The sequence below is a fragment of the Apodemus sylvaticus genome, chromosome 7 (assembly GCF_947179515.1).
Source record: "Apodemus sylvaticus chromosome 7, mApoSyl1.1, whole genome shotgun sequence".
NCBI lineage: Eukaryota > Metazoa > Chordata > Mammalia > Rodentia > Muridae > Apodemus > Apodemus sylvaticus.
The window spans coordinates 77,895,411-77,913,430 of NC_067478.1; the positions used below are offsets into that span (position 1 = coordinate 77,895,411).

Here is an 18,020-nt window from a genome sequence, read left to right on the forward strand (position 1 = left end):
CAACACTTACTTCTGGGCTTATTCCATTTAAATGTGTGCCCCTGAGTTTCCTCTATATTGTCACAAATCACAGAACACACAGAGAGAAGGGGGGGGGGGGAGAGTTTTTCTTTATCTGTTTATGCAATGATAAACGCTTGGGTTAATTTGAGTGCTGGTGCCTCTTCAATAGCCGAGAGTTCTCAAAACATCAGAAACAGCAGACTCATAGCCCACAGTCCTGACAGACACTATACTGAGCATACACCAGAAGGAAAGGTCAGTCTAAGCTCCACTCTGCTGAGTGTCTGCTCACCCAGGAAAGCTGGCAGCATCCACCACAGCAGAGGAGAGCTGCTCTTTCTGGACTCTTCTGCCACTTAAAATCTCTCTGTTCTGGTTCCCAGGAGCTCTGTAAGACCCTCGGCCATCCAGCTGCTCCTCAGACCCAAGCATCAGGACCCTGCACTGGGAGGAAGAAACCTGGGACTTTTTTAGATTAGGGATCTTCACAAGGGCCTGAAAGTCAGTTTTCTAGATTGGTTGTGTAAATGTTTTAGTAACAATAGTTATGTAGTACCCACCGGGGAAAGTTACTAAGTAGTGATAGTCTAATGTAGTTTCCTTAAATTATGATTCCAGCATCTGCTTGGCTATAGTTTTCAGTATCCATCATCTTAGTTCACTTTGTATTTCTCTACTGGAGCATTTTGTTCATTTATCTTGTAATATTCTGGAGAGACATTGGTTCTTTAACAGAGCCTGTCCACCAGACCTTAGGATGTAGAAAGAAACAGAATGCACCAAGGTGTCTCTGTTCCTCTTAAACTGGCTAACTTGGTTCACACTGTCCACAAGGTTAACCCATAACAAGGAAGACGCATACAGCCCGTTCTCCATCTACTGCCCATCACAGCTGTCAGGACCACAGGAGAGGGGGATGGGGGAGTTAGAATGAGGCTGATAAATTCCAAGTGGTGGGTTATTTGTAAGGACTATGGGTCACTTTCATATATTCTAATTTGGTCCTTTTTACTGTTCTAGAAATGTCTTATTTTAAAAAATGGAAACAAACTACGAAGTGCTGTCAGGGAAATTAATCACATCTCCCCACACTCCCCACACTATTTCCTATACAACATGTGGATATCAACCACACCTTAGGTTGCACAATACCAGAATGTGGAAAAAATGCATTCCTCTCTCTCCTCTCCCCCTCCTTCCCCCCTCACCCCGCCCCCACCCCTCCCACCGTGATGCCTTCTGACTCATAACCTCCCACAGAAGAACCAAAGTAAACTGTGAGCCTCAGCTCAGAATGCCATCTCTTTTAGGCCTTGCCAGGACTCAGGGCATGTTTATGGTTTAAGTTGGTTGAAAATGTTGATGTCAAGTTCAACCTACTTAAGAAAACACCAGAAGTCAAAGGTGAACCGTAAGGACCAGCAGGGAGGCTTAGCGGGTGAAGCCTGCTGCTCTGAGTCCTTGTCCCCAGGTCCCGCCTGGTAGGAAGGGGAGAAGTGACTTCCATGCGTGTACTGTGACATGCTTACACCTCTTAAGCACACACCCCATGCACAAAATCGTTAAGTGAAATGTAAAATTTGCCCGTGCAAAGCCTGCCTTGTTGTAGACAATCACCCGGTGAATCACTGGACACACAAGGCACGTTGTTGAAGTGTAATTCTCTTACGGTGTAATTCGAACCCCAAAGGATGAGAGAAGGAAACCACATCTTTACTTTGTTTGTTTAATAAGCACTTTTAAATGATCATTATGACTTTCCATGGCTGAGTTAATTAAACAATGGCAGGGTACTATTAAAGTGCCCTGAGAATAAGTCCACAAAGAGGACAGAACTACTCACCTCGGCAGTAAGTTACGTGCTCGCATAGAGAGAGTCATAGACACAAAAGAGTATCTGAGGAGCTACCTTTCCAATATGTAAATTTAAATATATAGTCAGGAATAAAGCCATTTATATTTAAAGTACCAAAATAGTAACTGACCTCAAGGATTAAGTCATCCTGCACTCTAATGATACTATAGTGACTCGCCAAAATTAACTTTAGAGTCAACAGCTGGGTTCTGTCTAAAGTGCCTTCTTTATTCAAGCCACTGTTATACTGTTTATCTTATAGAACATATTCACAGATCATGGACTCTAGAAAGATCAACTACCTATGCTCTAAATCAATGATTCTCAACCTGTGGGGCGAGGCCCACCCCTGGTGTTACCTATCAGATATTTACATATCTGTAGCAAAAATACAGTTACAAAGTAGTTAGGAAAATAATTTTATGGTTGAGGAACAATATGAGGAATTGTATTAAAGGGTTGAATTATTAAGGTTGAGAACCACTGCTCTAGACAAAGAGTGATTATCTAGTTAAAGATTCCAGGGGCCCTAACAAATAGTATCAAGATATCAGCTCTTCTACAGTAAGAAAAGTAATAGAACTTTCCCACTAATCAAATAGCTTACGTGGAAGGATCCAGAAGTTCCAATGCTTAGAAAGCATAAAGCAAAACTATGATCACTCAGCCATTTTATTTCCCAACTTTGGTGAAATATTCACAGCTTTGCACGACAACATTCTTGATACATTTTTTTTGTTAGAAGTATGGTGCAATAAAAATGTTATAAGTAAAACAGTAAGTTTGTAAGCAGTATGGTATGGTACTTTTCCTATATAAATAATAAATGATCAAAGGTTGGCTCATCATAACCTTTTCTTAAAGGAAAGTCTAAATTCTGAATACAGACTATGGGGAAAGACTGACTATGTGTACATTACTACACAACCTCCATCTCCTAGTCTTCTTGGTCACTGACACATGGACCCATAAACGTGCTTCCCAAGGACCCATAAATACTTGCTTCTTCTATGTCGTCAACATTTTGGAACTTGATATTTCCCACAACACTTGGTAACAGTGTCCCAACACTGAGGTGACAAAAGAACTTTGCATTACTAAAGAAAATGTAGGGCTATAGTCAAATTTGGAAGGAATAACTACACCTTTTCTTTACACTGAAGGCCTTTTAATATGCACATGTCTACGTTTAATAAAACCTGTTTCGGAGGGCAGAACACAAGGCTGTGCAGTGTCATTTGCATGCAATTAAAAACGTTCAACTTCACTCATTAACAATGCGCATCCACTCACCCTGGGTGCTGCTGAATTTAGGAGGGTCAGTGACAAACAAAAGGATTTCTGAGTTTGTGGCATGGAAAAGCAAAGATCTGAAAAGCTGATTTAGGAAGGATGGGGAAAACTATGGACAGGGGCTTTAAGGAAAGAAGGCTTGGGTGAAAAGGAAGTACTGGATCAGTCAGGGCAATTAACATATGGTGATTGAATAAATGGTGAATGAATGAATCGATGGATGAGTAAATGAATGAGTGAATGAATGAATGTGCAAATGAACCAACAATAGGAAAATGGTAGTGAGCACATGGGAGAATGGAGCCATTGCTGGCAGAAACCAAGGCTTATTATCTTTGTACCCCTGGTACTCATTACTGTGCCTGGCACCCACCTGGTGCTCAAGGAATGAACATCTCAGTGGATTATAACTCATTTAAAGGCAAAATCCGCCTTACAAATAGTGAGACCCATCTCCTCCACACAGACTTTCCTATGAGCCAGCAATGGAACTACAAGCTAGAAAGCCACTGGTCATGATGCTACTCCCTCTCAGCATTTCAATAGCCTCTCCCACATCCAGCATTAAGATAATGTTATAAATGAAGGGGCTGTGACAGAAGACCAGACCCCCATTTTTTTTACAACCTCAGAGGGATTATTGGGCCTTCAGGGAGGCATCCCAGAAGCAATAAGCCACCAGGAAGAGGGTTCTGGTTGGACAACCACAAACTACAGTCAGCATAATGACCAGCTTATCCTCACTATTAGCCAGTTGCTTCTTCAGGACTGCATGTTTCTGGAATATTCTGTCATCAGCATGCTGCAGTCTTCAGTCCCTTGGACACACTGATAACACAGCAAGGGCTTTGGGTGATATTTACAAAAGTCTGAACACCAGTTCTGTTACTATGCAACACTGGCCTGGCACCCAGGATGTGGATTCTGAGCTAGGGATGTAGCTCTGTTGTAGACTGCTTACCCAGCATGCTCTGGGTTCTATCTCAACACCGAGATAGACAGACAGATGGATGCATGCATGGGTGGGGGGGGGGTGAATGCATGGATGGGTGGATGGATGGATGGATGGATGGATGGATAGATGGATGGATGCATGGATGGGTGAATGCATGGATGGGTGGATGGATGGATGGATGGATGGATGGATGGATGGATGGATAGATGGATGGGTGAATGGATGGATGGATGCATGGATGGATGGATGGATGGATGGATGGATGGATGGATGGATAGATGGATGGATGCATGGATGGGTGGATGGATGGATGCATGGATGGATGCGTGGATGGGTGGATGGATGGATGCATGGATGCATGGATGGGTGGATGGGTGGAAGGGTGGATGCATGGATGGGTGAGTGGGTGGATGGATGGATGGATGGATGGATGGATGGATGGATGGATGGGTGGATGGGTGGATGGATGGATGGATGGGTGGATGGGTGGATGGGTGGATGGGTGGATGGGTGGATGGGTGGATGGATAGATGCGTGGATGGGTGGGTGGATGGATGGATGCATGGATGGATGGGTGGGTGGGTGGGTGGATGGATAAATGAGCAAGTGAGCAAGCAATCAAGAAGGGTACTGAGTTTTATAGGCATTTGGAGTTTCAAAGCAAAAATGGCTGGCTGCTCTAGATATCATCACCACACAGACACATACGCGAACACACACACACACATCTCACAGAGACAGAGAGAGAGATACAAAGGGGATCTACTGAGAAAGTATTGTCTCCTTCCTCCTGAAGCATAGCTTTGGCTCTGAAATGTCTGTACGTAGGTTTTTCCGTTACAAGAATAAGAATCCAAACGTTCACCTCCTGAATGTTGAGCTGACCTGAAGTATAGATAGCACAGGGAAGATTCTCAAAATGGGCCTGTGGAAATAGTTTTCTGAAGTTATTTGTCAGCAACATGATCAGACTCTGAACCTCAGGAACTGCACTAGCACATAAATGCCCCCAGGATGTTAACCATGGCTCAGGCAAAGACTTCTGGGAGAAAGGAATACAGATTTCTTTGCTCATTGTTACCTCTGTAGTCACCAGGCTTCTAAAGAGCCTATGTCTTCCAGTCTGTGTTCTCTCTGGAGAACCCAATCAGCTTCAATGTCCTTGATATATCAAGGGAAAACTAGGAGCTCAGGCCACCTATGCTCATTTCTATGTGAAAGGAGAGCTGAAGAAAAATATTTAGTGTAAAAGAATGAGAAAAGAAAAACATTGACTAGAGGAAGGGAGGATGTAGTGCCAGGGAGATGGTTTCTCTCAGATCCTGTGGTCCTTTCTCTGGTCTGGTCCTCAGGCCTATCTTTGCAGAAATAGGTTCCAGTGGCTGATAAACACCAGCTGGACCAAGTACAACAACATCTCCCCCTACTCTCCACCACCAGATGCTACCTCAAGAGTCCCCAGCCCTGACTCTTTCCCAGATATGTGGCTCCCACCTGCCTGGCAGACAGGTCTACCCCAGCATGCATTTATCATCCCCAGAGAACCTTTAGCTGAGCTGTTTGTTATATACTCTATATCTAATATACTATATCCGATATATTTTAATTTTTCAGATATTTTTCTAAAGGCTTTTGAATCTAAAGCTTGCTTTTATGGGCTTTTGTTTGGTTGGTTGGTTTTTTGTTTTGTTTTGTTTTGTTTGCACTTCAGACAACTCGGGGATTAAAGAATAGAGGTCTATACCATCACTTTACCTGCATTCTTGGAAATATCCTAGTTATTTGCAAAGGGGACCCTTTTGTCTCCCTGTGACATCTTGACCTGACATGAAATATTTCCTGATATGGAAATATCACTCCAGTCTCTTCATCCTTCAAATCACAGGACAAAGAGCGACTCAGGCAGAGCTTCAGAAATACACATCAGCACGGGCCTACGTTATCTGTGAGGCGTCCAAGAAGACAGCTTGACTCCAAATTCTTCCTCCCTCTCTCTTCAGAGCCTTCCAATAATAATAATAATAATAATAATAATAATAATAATAATGGTAATAGTAATAAAATTTTAAAAACCCACACCCTTCCTCTAAAAGAAGCAGGAGTTCTATGAGGTAAAAAGGCTGGGGTTCGAGGAATCAAAAACAAGCCAAAACATTGGAATAGAGCTTGCCTCAATGCAGCAGTGGAATCCTGGCCTAAAGGAAGCTTAGATGGTCTAGGCATGGACATCTCAGGACAGCTATGATGGTCCAGAGCTCCGAAGAGCAAAATGAGCGCTGATGTACAAGGACTGCTTGCTGGATCCTCAGTGTCTGTGGCCTAGCATGAGGGAGGATGCAGACAGGGAAACCTTGTGGCCAGGCAGGGCCAGAGGAATACAAAGTGGCAAGCTTCAGCCTCCGATGTCCTCTGGCCTGCAGCCTGGGCCCAAAGTGACTCTTTGCTGTGCCACACCCTCTGTCTGCCATGTTCACTCTCCAAAACTTGAGGTTTCCCCCTTAAACTGGAAACTGGACAAGTGAGATTCAGTGTGGCTGTCCAACCTGGCTCAGGTGGTCCACCGGGCACAGCCCAGGTCAGTGGGGGCTTCTGAGCAGCCTTTGAGGCACTGACATAGAGCATCTTTGAGGACACCTGCTCTGTCTGTGAGCAGGTGGACAAAATGTTTAAAATAGAAGAAAAGCAAGGGTCAGGACCCAAAGGGACCTCACTCTCTGTTTCTCTGGACTCTCTGTGGGGTGCCTGTGTGCAGGATTTCTGCAGAAGATAGTCCATTTTGTTAAGCCTTTGAATATTCAAATTGAAAGTATCGCGCAATCATTGATTGTCAAATCATGGGTTTCTAGAGGTTTTAAATACTTGGCATGAGGGGGGGAAAACTCAAACCTATACCCGAAGGTATAAAACATTAATTCTGTGTGTCTCCTGATCCAGGGACCTGGGTGCTGCCTCGTGTTTTGTGAAACTTTAAAAATGTCGCATCTCTGCCTTTTTCCCTGCACAGGAGCCTTCCTAGGTGCTGAGTCTCTGAAGCTGCAGCATCCAGTCTCCGGCCCAGCTCCTGCTGACCAGGATGTCGGGTAACTCAGATGCTTCTCCAGGGGTCGGGTCATGAGGGCCAGGGGCACTTGGATCCGAGTGTATTTCCTCTGCTTTTCCTGCGTATAACAGAGAGGCACAAAGTCAGGGAATAATAGTCAGGGTCGGGCATGGATCCAGAGAGGACGCGAGCCCGCTGCGTCGTCGGCTCCCTCTGGGTGCCGGCTCCCCAGAGCAGAGGCCCAGAGACCCATAAGGCCACTCCGGACAATCGTGTCCCCCACGCCCCTGCCTGTCCTTTCACTTTTCCACCTTGGCGTCCTGGGAATTTGGAGGCGCCGACCTTGTGAGCCCAGAAGCGGCGGCGCGGGGGAGCTAGAGGCTCACGGTGAGCCCGGGGACTGGAGCAGGACGCACCGGCAGGGAGCTGGGCTGGGGCTGGTTCCGCGTGGACCCCGAGGCGCGCCCCCGCAGCCTGCAGATCCCAGAGCCGACCCAGTCAATGGGGATGGGAGGGAAGGAGCCTGGAGCGGAGTGGGCGCGTCCTGGCACTGCAGCAAGACAACCGGACCGGGAAGAACAGGGCACTAACTTTCCTAGGGGATCCTAGCTCTCAGGATCTGGCTGGTGGCTGGGGTCTCCCTGCTGTCCAGCCGCGGTCCCTACACTAACCAGGCGAGGCGCTGGTGGCCTGGTACTGTCGTCAAAAGCTAGGCCAGGGGCCACTGTGCTCCGCCCCTCCCCGTGCGACTAAAAAGCGCCCTCTCCAGGGTCAAGGTCGGGGTGGGAGTCACACTGGTCAAACCCTATGCGGGTCTAGCCTGGCCTAACAACCAGCCAGACCTACTCACTGCGCTCTGCCGGGGACCCCCGGGCTGTCACCGGTCCCTCCCAGCCGACCCCCGCCTAGCCTGGCGGGCCACTTGGGCTCTCCCAGGCCTCCGGCCCAGCTCTGCCGGCTCAGGGGCGGCCCCTTCCGGAGGGCTGCCTCCAGGCGACTGCGCGGTCCTAGGGAGCCTCAGGATGCCTTTGCTCAAGAGCAGCGGCTGGAGAACTCTCCGCGGCGGAGTTCTCCAACCACCTGCACCGGAAAGGGAGGGGGTGGGAAGAGATGAAGAGAGCGACAGAGTCGAAGATTAGAGGGAGAAAGGGGGTGAGGAAGAAAAGACATTTTTGAAAAAGAGAAAGAACCGACAAGAGAACATTTCCCCAAAGTTGGCCCCTTTTCTGGGGTCAGTGCAGGACCAGGACAGACTGCCCGGACTCCTGCAGCTTGTCTCAGGGCTGGCTTCCAGACCCAGGGCACTATAATTAAAGGTTGTACTTCCCCAGAAGCCATGCCTGGACTGATAGAGGAATACAGTGGGGGAGTGGGGAGTGGGGGAAGGGGAGTGTCGTTTTACAATATGACATTATGGTGAGGTCTGCAAGGTCAGTTGTAAATAGAGAGCACCCCCAGATTCACAAGCTGAGCCAGAATCCCTGATTTTACTATCATAGCCAAAATAGCAGGCTTGTTTGACCTTCCTCCACATTCCAGAGCAGAACAGCTTGTACTGTCCCGAGGATGGGGCCCAGCTAGGGGTGAATAACTTCATAGATGTCACAGGAACTGTTCCCCCCAGGACCCTGAAGTACCTGCCTGTGTTCACATTTTCTAGTTTGAGAAATGTGGGTGCTTTCTAAAGTTATCTTTTCTTTCTTTCTTTCTTTCTTTCTTTCTTTCTTTCTTTCTTTCTTTCTTTCATTCTCTTTATGTGTTCTGCAAAGGTGGAAACTTGGCCTTGGGTGTCCTAGCCTTACCAAGGGAACCCTCACAGTATTCCCTTGACACCCAAGCTTTGGAATTGACCCCTGACCTTGTTACCTCTCCCCAGAAAAACCTAAGGTGTATCAGGGCGTCCGTGTGAAGATGACCGTGAAAGAGCTTCTGCAGCAGAGAAGGGCGCACCAGGCCGCCTCCGGGGCAACAGTAAGCAGCACCTTCTCCATTCAGCCCTGTGTCAGGGAAGATGTGGAGGCCACCTGCAGAGACAGCCCTGCTCAGGGATTCTTACATCTGGTCCCAGCTTCATCCCAGGTCACCACAGACAGCCACAAAAACATGTAGGATCTGGTGTAGGGCTCGGGACTGTGGGAGGCTCATCTCATTGCTCTAGCCCAGTGGGGAAGGCTTCCTGGTCCTCTGCAAGGGAGAGAGGCAGCCAACAGGTTAAGTATGTTTTTACAGTGTTAAGAGAGAGTATAGGCACAGTCCCCACAAACTGATTGAAAAAAAAAATCTCTCCCAGAAACCCACATAGGTTCTCTGTAATTTAAGCTCTGAGGTCATGTATATGAAAAATCACCAGTCACTGGAAGTCTCTAGAAGAAAAGGCCTCTCTATCTCCAGAAAACACAAAACTATTACAGAACTGGTCTGGGTAGTCATAAGGCACCCTGACACCTCACATTCGTTACCTGAGTGCTCGGGGTAGCTGCAGGACCATGTAAACTAGGCGTGCTTGTCCACCAAGAAAGAGTTCAATGGGAAGAGTGTCTGCACGTGACACTGTTATTGTTTGTTGGTAGGTGTGGGTGTGGGGGAAAGTTCAGACAGGATTCCAACCATCTATGTTATTACTGGTCTCATCAGCATATGATCCTGTTCCAGCTCCGTGTAGGACCTCATGAATGGGACTTTGGCACCTCAAGCAATAGGAGGGAGAAACTATGGAGGGATGGTGAGGTAGGTTTCTGAGCCAGTGCCTGGGCTTAGTTCTCAGTAACTCTGTGGCACATGTCCACCAACACATTGACTTACTAGAGTCTTTTTTGTCTGGTCCCCTAACCTTTCAGTTGAAAGCTAGTAGGGTTGTATAAAGGTTAAATAAGTGCTTAGGGGTGTTCTCCACAGTGAATGCTCTACAGATCCCTAAAATAAATTCCGACCAAGGATGGATAGGGAGTTTACACTAATGTATATTATACCTTTCTCTCAGAACTTAGAGTTCAAGTATACTTGCTAAGATTTGATACATACAACTAGAGAAATTAGTTGTCCCTGTTTAGAATTTCAGGCAATAGTAGAATGTCCTTACAATACAAAGGGGGATTTGTAGTGATTATTTGTTCAAAGTATATATATATATATATATATATATATATATATATATATATATATATATATTTCATTTGATTATAATGATCAGATAACATAATAGATCAGAAATCTGTATTCCTCCATGACAGCTAAGATCCAACGTCTTGAAGTTAGTAACAAGATAAAGGTAGAAACAAGATCATCTTATTTTTCAGTGTTGGCTCTCTAAACACATCTTTCTGCAGAGCCATCCACACTAACAGAGGTCGTAATAACCTCAATGGCTCATAGCTATAGCATTAATAAAACCAGGACCAGGAGCTTTGGTAGAACTCAGCTCCAGCTCTATCCAGAGCATCCCATTTCGGCAAAGCAATCCTGTGGCTGTCAGGTCCTTATAATTGGTCTGATCACCCTTGGCTCATAGCGGAGTATAGGGCAAGAGGAAGGATTTCCCCTCGGTACTTAACCAGGCTCTGTCCTGGAGAGAAGTCTGATTTGGCATTTTCTGAGTTCCCCATGAGAATGAAGCAAGCCTTCAGAACCAATGTCTGTCAAGAGCATACGCTGCTTGCTGGAATGTGCTCTACTCTGCTTTCTAGAAAGTTCTCATCACTGCCCTTTCCAGCTCACAGGAGTCATGCACATAGAATGTCAGTAGGAGACCCAGATGTAAAATCTCTTTCTGAGTGAGAGCAAACAGAAGGATTTGGGGATTCTGGGACTGCTGCTACAGTGTACCCAGTCAGCGAGGGTGGTAGATAGCATCCCAGGGAGAATAATGTGTGCTTGCTCCATGCAGACCTTTCTAGCTTAACAGAGACTGCATCCAACTTGGTCCAACATTAAAAGACATCTCTAGGAAACAGTAATCCAAGAGAGAATGAATTGTACCAAATACTGCAAATGAAGGATAAATCTGCCTTAATTTGCTATGAAATTAGAATAATAACTGTTTGAAACTTTAAGAAACCAATCACGAGTGGCAGTTATAGACTAAGGTAGATATCTAAGTCTCAGGTTGTAGCAGAAGAAAGAATACATGTCAGACTGGCAGTACAGTTAATTTAAATTTTTTTCAGCCTTATCAGTACACACACACACACACACACACACACACACACACACCACTTCTTTGCCCTTGGGGTAAAGAGAAACTTGAGTTGGTGCTTACCTAAGATAAAATTTACCTTTCTTCTTTTTAACCACTCGTTTTCCTTTGTTTTGTTTTAATAGGCTTAATGCACTTTTATATATTGTCGATTGTGGATGTGTGTGCTGTTTGAAATAAGAGAGGCGCCATTCTTTGTATTCTGGGAGCAAGGCAGAAAGTGAACCAAGGGCCAGAAAGATAATATCAAATAGGACATTGTAAACATACCTCCAGGAGATAACAGGATAACAGGGAAGCAAGCAAACAGGTCAATGGGGGAAACAGGGGGTTAAAATCAAGCTCTACAATGAAGAAGCAGATTAAAAAAAAAAAAAAAAAAAAAAAAAAAACCTCCTTCCAAGTCCTTCAGCTCAAGCTGCAGCCAAATATTTGCATAAAGAGCTGGTAAAGGCCTCTAGCTTCCTGGTTCACGACATTACAGCCTGGATCGTTTACAAAATTAACACACCTCCTGTTTGAGCAGTGGCTGGCTGTGCAGTGCTTGCAGTGGTTCAGAGAACTGGAGTGAGTCTACCCCTGCAGCCCAACAGAGGAGTGGTGAGCTTCCCTTCCTAGCCCAGAGCAGCAGCCATGGGCCCTTTAAACTTTAAAGCCACCACCTGAAATCTAAAAGAAAAAAAAAGATAACCTGGATTACTTGGTCAGCATAATTGTCCTTTCAACTGGAAATGACAAGCTGCTTGACTTTAAATATTTGAAAGGCTCAGCCCCATGAATTTTCAGTATTTAGGTACTGTAATTTTAAAAAGCAAATTATATGGAAAATAGAAAAAAATTTTAATTTGCAAAGAACTATTTTTCTGGCTATGAATTCAAATGGTTATAGGCTCTGAATCACTAAATACTTCAAAATGTTTTCTTATATTTTAAAGGCCATAAATGTGAATATTTTAGCCTCTCATATTCAAGAAATCTAGGAACAATGTCTAATTATTACTTATTTCTTTAGAGAAAATTAATTCCTAGGACAAAGAAACCAAGTAGTAGGTACAAACTTGAAGAAAATGTATTGACTATAGTCATAGATGGTTTAAGTAAATGTTAACTCTTACTCATTATAAAATAAATTGCTTAATAGAAAGGCTGCTTGCTGGCTTTTCTTGAATTGTCCTATTTCTGTTACAAAAAAAATGACTTACATTAAACCTTATCAAAATTAATAACTTAACATTTTATCAAGGAATCTGATATTCAGGGGGAAACAATGCCCAAGTAAGCAAACAAAAAGGCAAATCTCAACTATAGTGTTGGCTGTGTTTAAAGTCCAGTGTTCTTAGAAGAAGGCTTACCGCAGAACAGAAGCAGCTGTCCCCATCCAATTCCCTGCCCAGCTTCCCCAGTGGGGAAGTGCAGCCCTTCCCATTGCTTCAAGTTCCTCTTCTTGCCTTGACAGCTGTCAGGAAGCAGCAGTATCCACCTTCCAGACACCACCACGCCATCGCCTGCAGGTCAGTACAGCCAGCTTTACGATTTCCTCAAACCCTTTCAAAAGTCCATCTCAGAAGCCCTTCAGAGCCTGATTCAGGGGTTAAGAGAGGCACCACCATTTAATTGGAATCCAACCAATCAGAAGGTGACTCCAGATGCAAGCCCAGAAAGGAAAGAGAGACTCAGTTATGTCTTCATTCTGAACTGTCTACTCTGTACCAAGACTCTGTCCTTTCCATGTATCCCAGTTGCTGGTCTCCAAGCAACTCGACTTCACTATAAAATCAGGGTTTGCTTTAGAATCTTCTCATCTTCTCTTGGTGTGGTATGGGCTGCAATCAGACCATCCTACACAATGCCTTCGCTCTTGCTTACTTAGCTTGTGGTCGACAGAGGCTTCCTTCCCACTCTCTACTTTCTTCCCAGAAAGCCTTTCAAACAAGTGTTAAGTTTTCCCAGCCCCAAACAAATAAGTCTATTACACAAACAGTCCTTCCTATGCCACCCAGCAGCTACGAAGTTAAGGAGGTCTATAGAAGGAAGCCTGTGCCTATGGCAGTCGCCACCAAACGTCACTTTAACTGAACCTGAAAGGAACCTGAGACCTTTAATGGGCTCCCTCTAGACCTCCCCTCCCCACACTTAGAACCTTTAAGGCTGATTATCACACACTGGGGATATTCGGATTAACTGGAAAGGGGGCAATGCTTTTTTCAGATTATCCTAATTGTTCTCTATCATATTTTTCCCCATTGTACCCTCACCTTAACGTGTCCACAAATCAGACAGTTCTGCTCTTTGTACTTCTGAGCTAGGTGCTATTATTAATTTGTACATGCTAAGCTTGTAATAGCTTATGCTACATGCTAAGCTTCCAAATTTAGCATGCACATCACTGTTTATATCATTTCTCAAAACCCTCTTCTCAACAATTTAAGTTCCTACATGAAAAGTTTAGGTAAGCAACAAGAGTGTAGTAGTACCAGAAGGTTTCCCAAAGGTTCCCCACCACCACCAATAAATTCATCAGAGAAGTTTCCTTGAGCTGCAGATGGAGTTTAGTCATTAATGCTTTTATAGCCCCAAAGGCGGAGGCTTGTGCTCTTCCTTGAATGTGGCATTTAGATACTGGCTGGGCCACATGCATTCTTTTATTTCAGCCTAACCATATTGAGAGCTATCTATCATGTTACTGATCAGATTAATTTCTCTGGGCCTTGGATTAACCTAACACAACTCACACAGTCCAAATTCCAAAAGTGTTTACTTATAAGGAATTTCCCAAACTTCCCTCTAGATATAATAACTAGAAGAAAACTCTATCCAAGCCTATTTTGCAATTTTAAAGCCAAAATCATTTCCCTTTTTTTCTTCTAGGACTGTATTTTGAGCCTGAACCAATGTCTTCCACGCCCAGTTATTTTCAAGCCCGAGAATTTTCCACCTGTGTCTCTTGTGAAGAAAGTCCTAGCTGCCTCGACCAGATCTTCGAGTCCTACCTTCAGACAGACACACTCCCGGAGCCTTTGCTCAACTCTGCACAAATTGATCCCCACTATTTCCCAGAGAGCTGTCAAGTGGCCCCTTTCTGCCATACCCAGAGCCTGGTAATTCATCTGCATCCTTCCTGGAGCCTGATACTTGCTAACTGCAGGGTAGAGATGCTTTGTAGAAGTGTTTGCATCATCTCGTGAGAAAGCATACAAATGTTATCAACCAGGAAATAGTCAGGGAAGCATTTTAAAGTTCAATGTGTGGGCACTGTGATGGACATAAACCTTTTGAATGCACGTATTATGACTTCCCATTTAAATGGACGTCTGGCAATAAAAAGGTGCTACTCTTAAAAAAAAAAAAACACATCTGTTAAGACATCTGTTTATTTGGAATTCAATAGTTTCAACAATAGCCCTTAGATTTTTAAGTCCTTGAAATGGATCGAGGCTACTTAGATGTGACACCAACATTGTAATGGGACCTGGCTTAACTGCAGAACTGGCTCTACTTACTGGCTGGTTTGGGCTGCCACAGGCAAAAGAACTTATTTAAGCCTGAGATGGTTAATATTTAAACATATGGTATATGCCTTAATCTAAGCACTTGGGAGGCATGGATAAGAGGACTAGGAGTTCAAAGTCAGTCTCAGCTAAATAAAGAGTTGAGGTATAGCCTAGGCTACATGAGACCCTTTTTCTAAACAAGATAAAGCAATCCTAATCTTTAAAAGAATTTAGATTTTCTCTTCTTGATGGATCTCAAATGATCAAAACTGTGCTTTCTTTAAAATGAGTAAGACTGCTGTTTTTAATGTCTTAGGGATTTATACTTCTTTAAAAAACTTTGTAAGGAAGAAATATGAATACTTTTCTTTTTCATTTGTCAAAAGTCTATTATTAGGGGAACCTGAATTTAGAGAAGATAGGAAAGAAACTCTACAGAATGGGCATGCATATTTTCATAGGGACATAAAAGGCAGTTTCTGCTCAGGTTCCAAGGTTGGCCACTGTAAACGTGCTTAAGATGTGTTAGATCTCTGGCAGCTATCAGGGGAACACACTGGTGACAGGAGGGTGTGCAGTTTCTCATCCTTGCGTGTTGTAGATGCTGGGCCCACAGAAGACTTAGGTTCTACTTCTGTGTGTTTACCTGACTCCTCATGGTCAAGGGCGTGAAGAAACGCCCACGGTGCCACCTGCAGTGTCTACTGTGGCATGCAGCACCATCTGACGTGCTGCAGGTGACCTGAGACACAGTGAGATTTCGTGGTTTAAGAACAAAACATCCTGCAAGGTTTTAACAAAGGAAGGCAGTGGAGCAAGGCAATTGATTGTTGGGAAAGAGAAAAAGAAATCTGGGATGCGGTGTCATGAAATCACAGTCTGCAAATGAGATTACTTCCAAGGACTTAGGTTAAGGGTTTGAGGCTCATTCTTAGCCCTAATTTTCTCACTTTGCACGAGTAAATCCACACTGCTCAATTCCTTTAATCCTGTCTAAGTGACTGAGCTTTTTGTTCCCTGGTTTTCGTTTCTCTAGATTCCAGGATCGCCTTCAGATTCCTCCAGTCTCTCTGGCTCCTTTGACTGCAGTTACTCACCAGCTCAGCTGCCTTCTTACACTCCAGAAAATTACACCTCTCCTCCTTCTCTGGATCCCCTACACTCCAGCCTCCCAGAAGAAGGCTATTTCTGCCAGCATTGGCCTTCTCACCCCCAGGACAACCATGCCTCCCCAGCCACCCTCTCCTCTGTTTGCTACTACGCATCCTGTGAGGCAGAGCATTTGGATGCCCTCAGAACCACAGAGTTCTTCTCCTACTCTGCTATGGACTGTATGGACTTGGTCCCTCCAACGGCCGCCACTGGTGATTTCTATAAGAGGGAATCAAGCTGTGATGCCTGCTATAGTTAATAGAAAACACACTGGAATGTGTCATGAGTGTGTCACTTTCTCTACTACATCTAGATGACACTTCAAAACTTTCAACCCATTCACAAACTTCCCCACATATGGTTTACATTTCACTATTTTCAATCACCTGATAGCTAGCATAGGAATGACACAATGCCCTCAGACTTGGTCTTGTGACACTCTTATTTTATACACTCAACTGTTAAATTTTTTTGTATGGATTTTGCTAGTGCCTTCCTTCTCAGTATAACGAACAAACTCTTTTGTAAACTAATAAATAACTTTGTATAATACACATTGTGTTGGTTTTTTTCAATTTCCAATAATAGTATCATTTGATTTCAATATTATCAACTAACCAGGAAATAACTAACTATACTTGAATAGTTTCATCGTAATTTATTTGTGCATTACAATCATTCTAATATATTGAAAAATTCCAAAATGCCATAAAATAGAGGGGTAGGCATTGCTAAGATGCTGAGAAAGGAAAAGCCTGCTTTGGTTAACCAAGGATGTGCATTTTGGAGCAGCATCAGACAAAAATGTGATGACTCACTTACCTCTCATATCCAGCATTTGTCAATGGAATGTTAATGTGACCAAAAGCACACACTTTAATAATACCCACAGCAGTGTCAACCTCAAGACAACTCTTTTGCATTTCCAAAGTACTGTTCTATCAACTTTCTCTGCAAATATTGAACTTTGTTTCCTTGGCGTCTGTTGTAGAGTAGACCCCGTGCTGGGTTTAGATTCATGTTTATCCCCTCTTTCTGAACTTCTGCCTTAGATCCCTAAATATGTCTTACACATGCTTACACAGGGATTTATAAGACTGGCTGTGATGTTTACAACTGACTTTCAAGAGTCTGAGTCCTCCATCAATCTAGCGAGGAGCCCAGCTGTCTTTTAAAGTCAAGAGAACAAACTTGTACGGTGTCCAACTGCACCAGTCAAACTTCACCCGTTAATCTTGTTTGCTCATGGCATCTGGAGTCCATAGAGGTGAAATCCGGAGTGCATATCCCATGTCCCCTCTTTCAATATGTGGTGCAATACTGGAGCCACAGCTACAGTTCTCTGCGCCCTTGCTGTGTGGTCCACTGTGTGCAAATTGCTCAGGCACTGTCCCATTGGTTCATCATAACAACACTGAGAATACATGAAGAGCCTAGGGCTCGGAAAACTTAATTCAATGGCCTAGATTCTCCCAGACAGGAAGCATTCAAACCTGAGTCTAAAGGAACCCAAAACTGCTAAAGCCCCAGGGTAGCAGGAGGGCCTAAAAGGAGAAGCTGGCTCACTGATCCTCAGGGGCCTTCTCCTTATGAGAAGACAGGGGTGCTTTCTGAATGACACCATATCTTCCCTCCCTGAGGACTTAGCTATGGCTTGGGCAAACATGACAAGTTCTAGCCTGCCTCAAAGAATGGTTGTGCCATGGAGATGGAACAATTGCTGCCTTTCTGAGGTGCCAATAAAATTAGGCTTTTAATGGCTTGAAATTAAATTGATACTGGCCTGAAGTCAACAAATACCTTTTGTGTGGTCCAAAGCTACTTCATACTCTCCATTGAGTATGGCTCCAGCAGCTGACCCCAAGAGAGAGCAGAGGAGCAAACACTGTCCAGTGATTGATGTTAATACGTCTCTGCCCTAGATTCCATTTCTCCTCCTGTTCCTGTTTCTCCTCTTCCCCCTTCCTCTTCCTCCTCCTCCTCCTCCTCCATTTTCCTTCTTTTTCTCCATCAGTTTGTGATATTCTGAATCAATTTCC

General features: G+C 44.4%; 1 protein-coding gene and 1 long non-coding RNA gene across 5 annotated transcripts; one reads left to right on the top strand and one right to left on the bottom strand.

The window, feature by feature from the left end:
• Positions 1 to 2,514: 2,514 nt before the first annotated feature.
• On the bottom strand, positions 2,515 to 13,925 carry LOC127689080 (uncharacterized). Of its 2 annotated transcripts, none has more exons than XR_007978831.1 (5): positions 13,813 to 13,925; positions 12,691 to 12,843; positions 11,850 to 12,007; positions 9,203 to 9,330; positions 2,515 to 7,264 (listed from the first exon to the last, which is right to left on the bottom strand). It is a non-coding gene; the product is annotated as an uncharacterized LOC127689080 (long non-coding RNA). The 2 variants fall into 2 exon arrangements; XR_007978830.1 differs by having other exon boundaries at positions 12,691 to 12,917.
• Pou2af3 (POU class 2 homeobox associating factor 3) lies at positions 7,115 to 16,503 on the top strand. 3 transcript variants are annotated; one of them, XM_052188347.1, is made up of 5 exons: positions 7,115 to 7,186; positions 9,023 to 9,117; positions 12,795 to 12,849; positions 14,207 to 14,436; positions 15,866 to 16,503. In XM_052188347.1, exons 1-5 carry the CDS (start codon positions 7,180 to 7,182, stop codon positions 16,238 to 16,240), a joined length of 762 nt encoding a protein of 253 aa, XP_052044307.1. In that variant the 5' UTR covers positions 7,115 to 7,179; the 3' UTR covers positions 16,241 to 16,503. The 3 variants fall into 3 exon arrangements, with proteins under 3 accessions (XP_052044307.1, XP_052044308.1, XP_052044310.1); XM_052188348.1 differs by lacking the exons at positions 7,115 to 7,186; positions 9,023 to 9,117 and adding an exon at positions 9,491 to 9,873; XM_052188350.1 differs by lacking the exons at positions 7,115 to 7,186; positions 9,023 to 9,117 and adding an exon at positions 11,876 to 11,938.
• Positions 16,504 to 18,020: the final 1,517 nt, after the last annotated feature.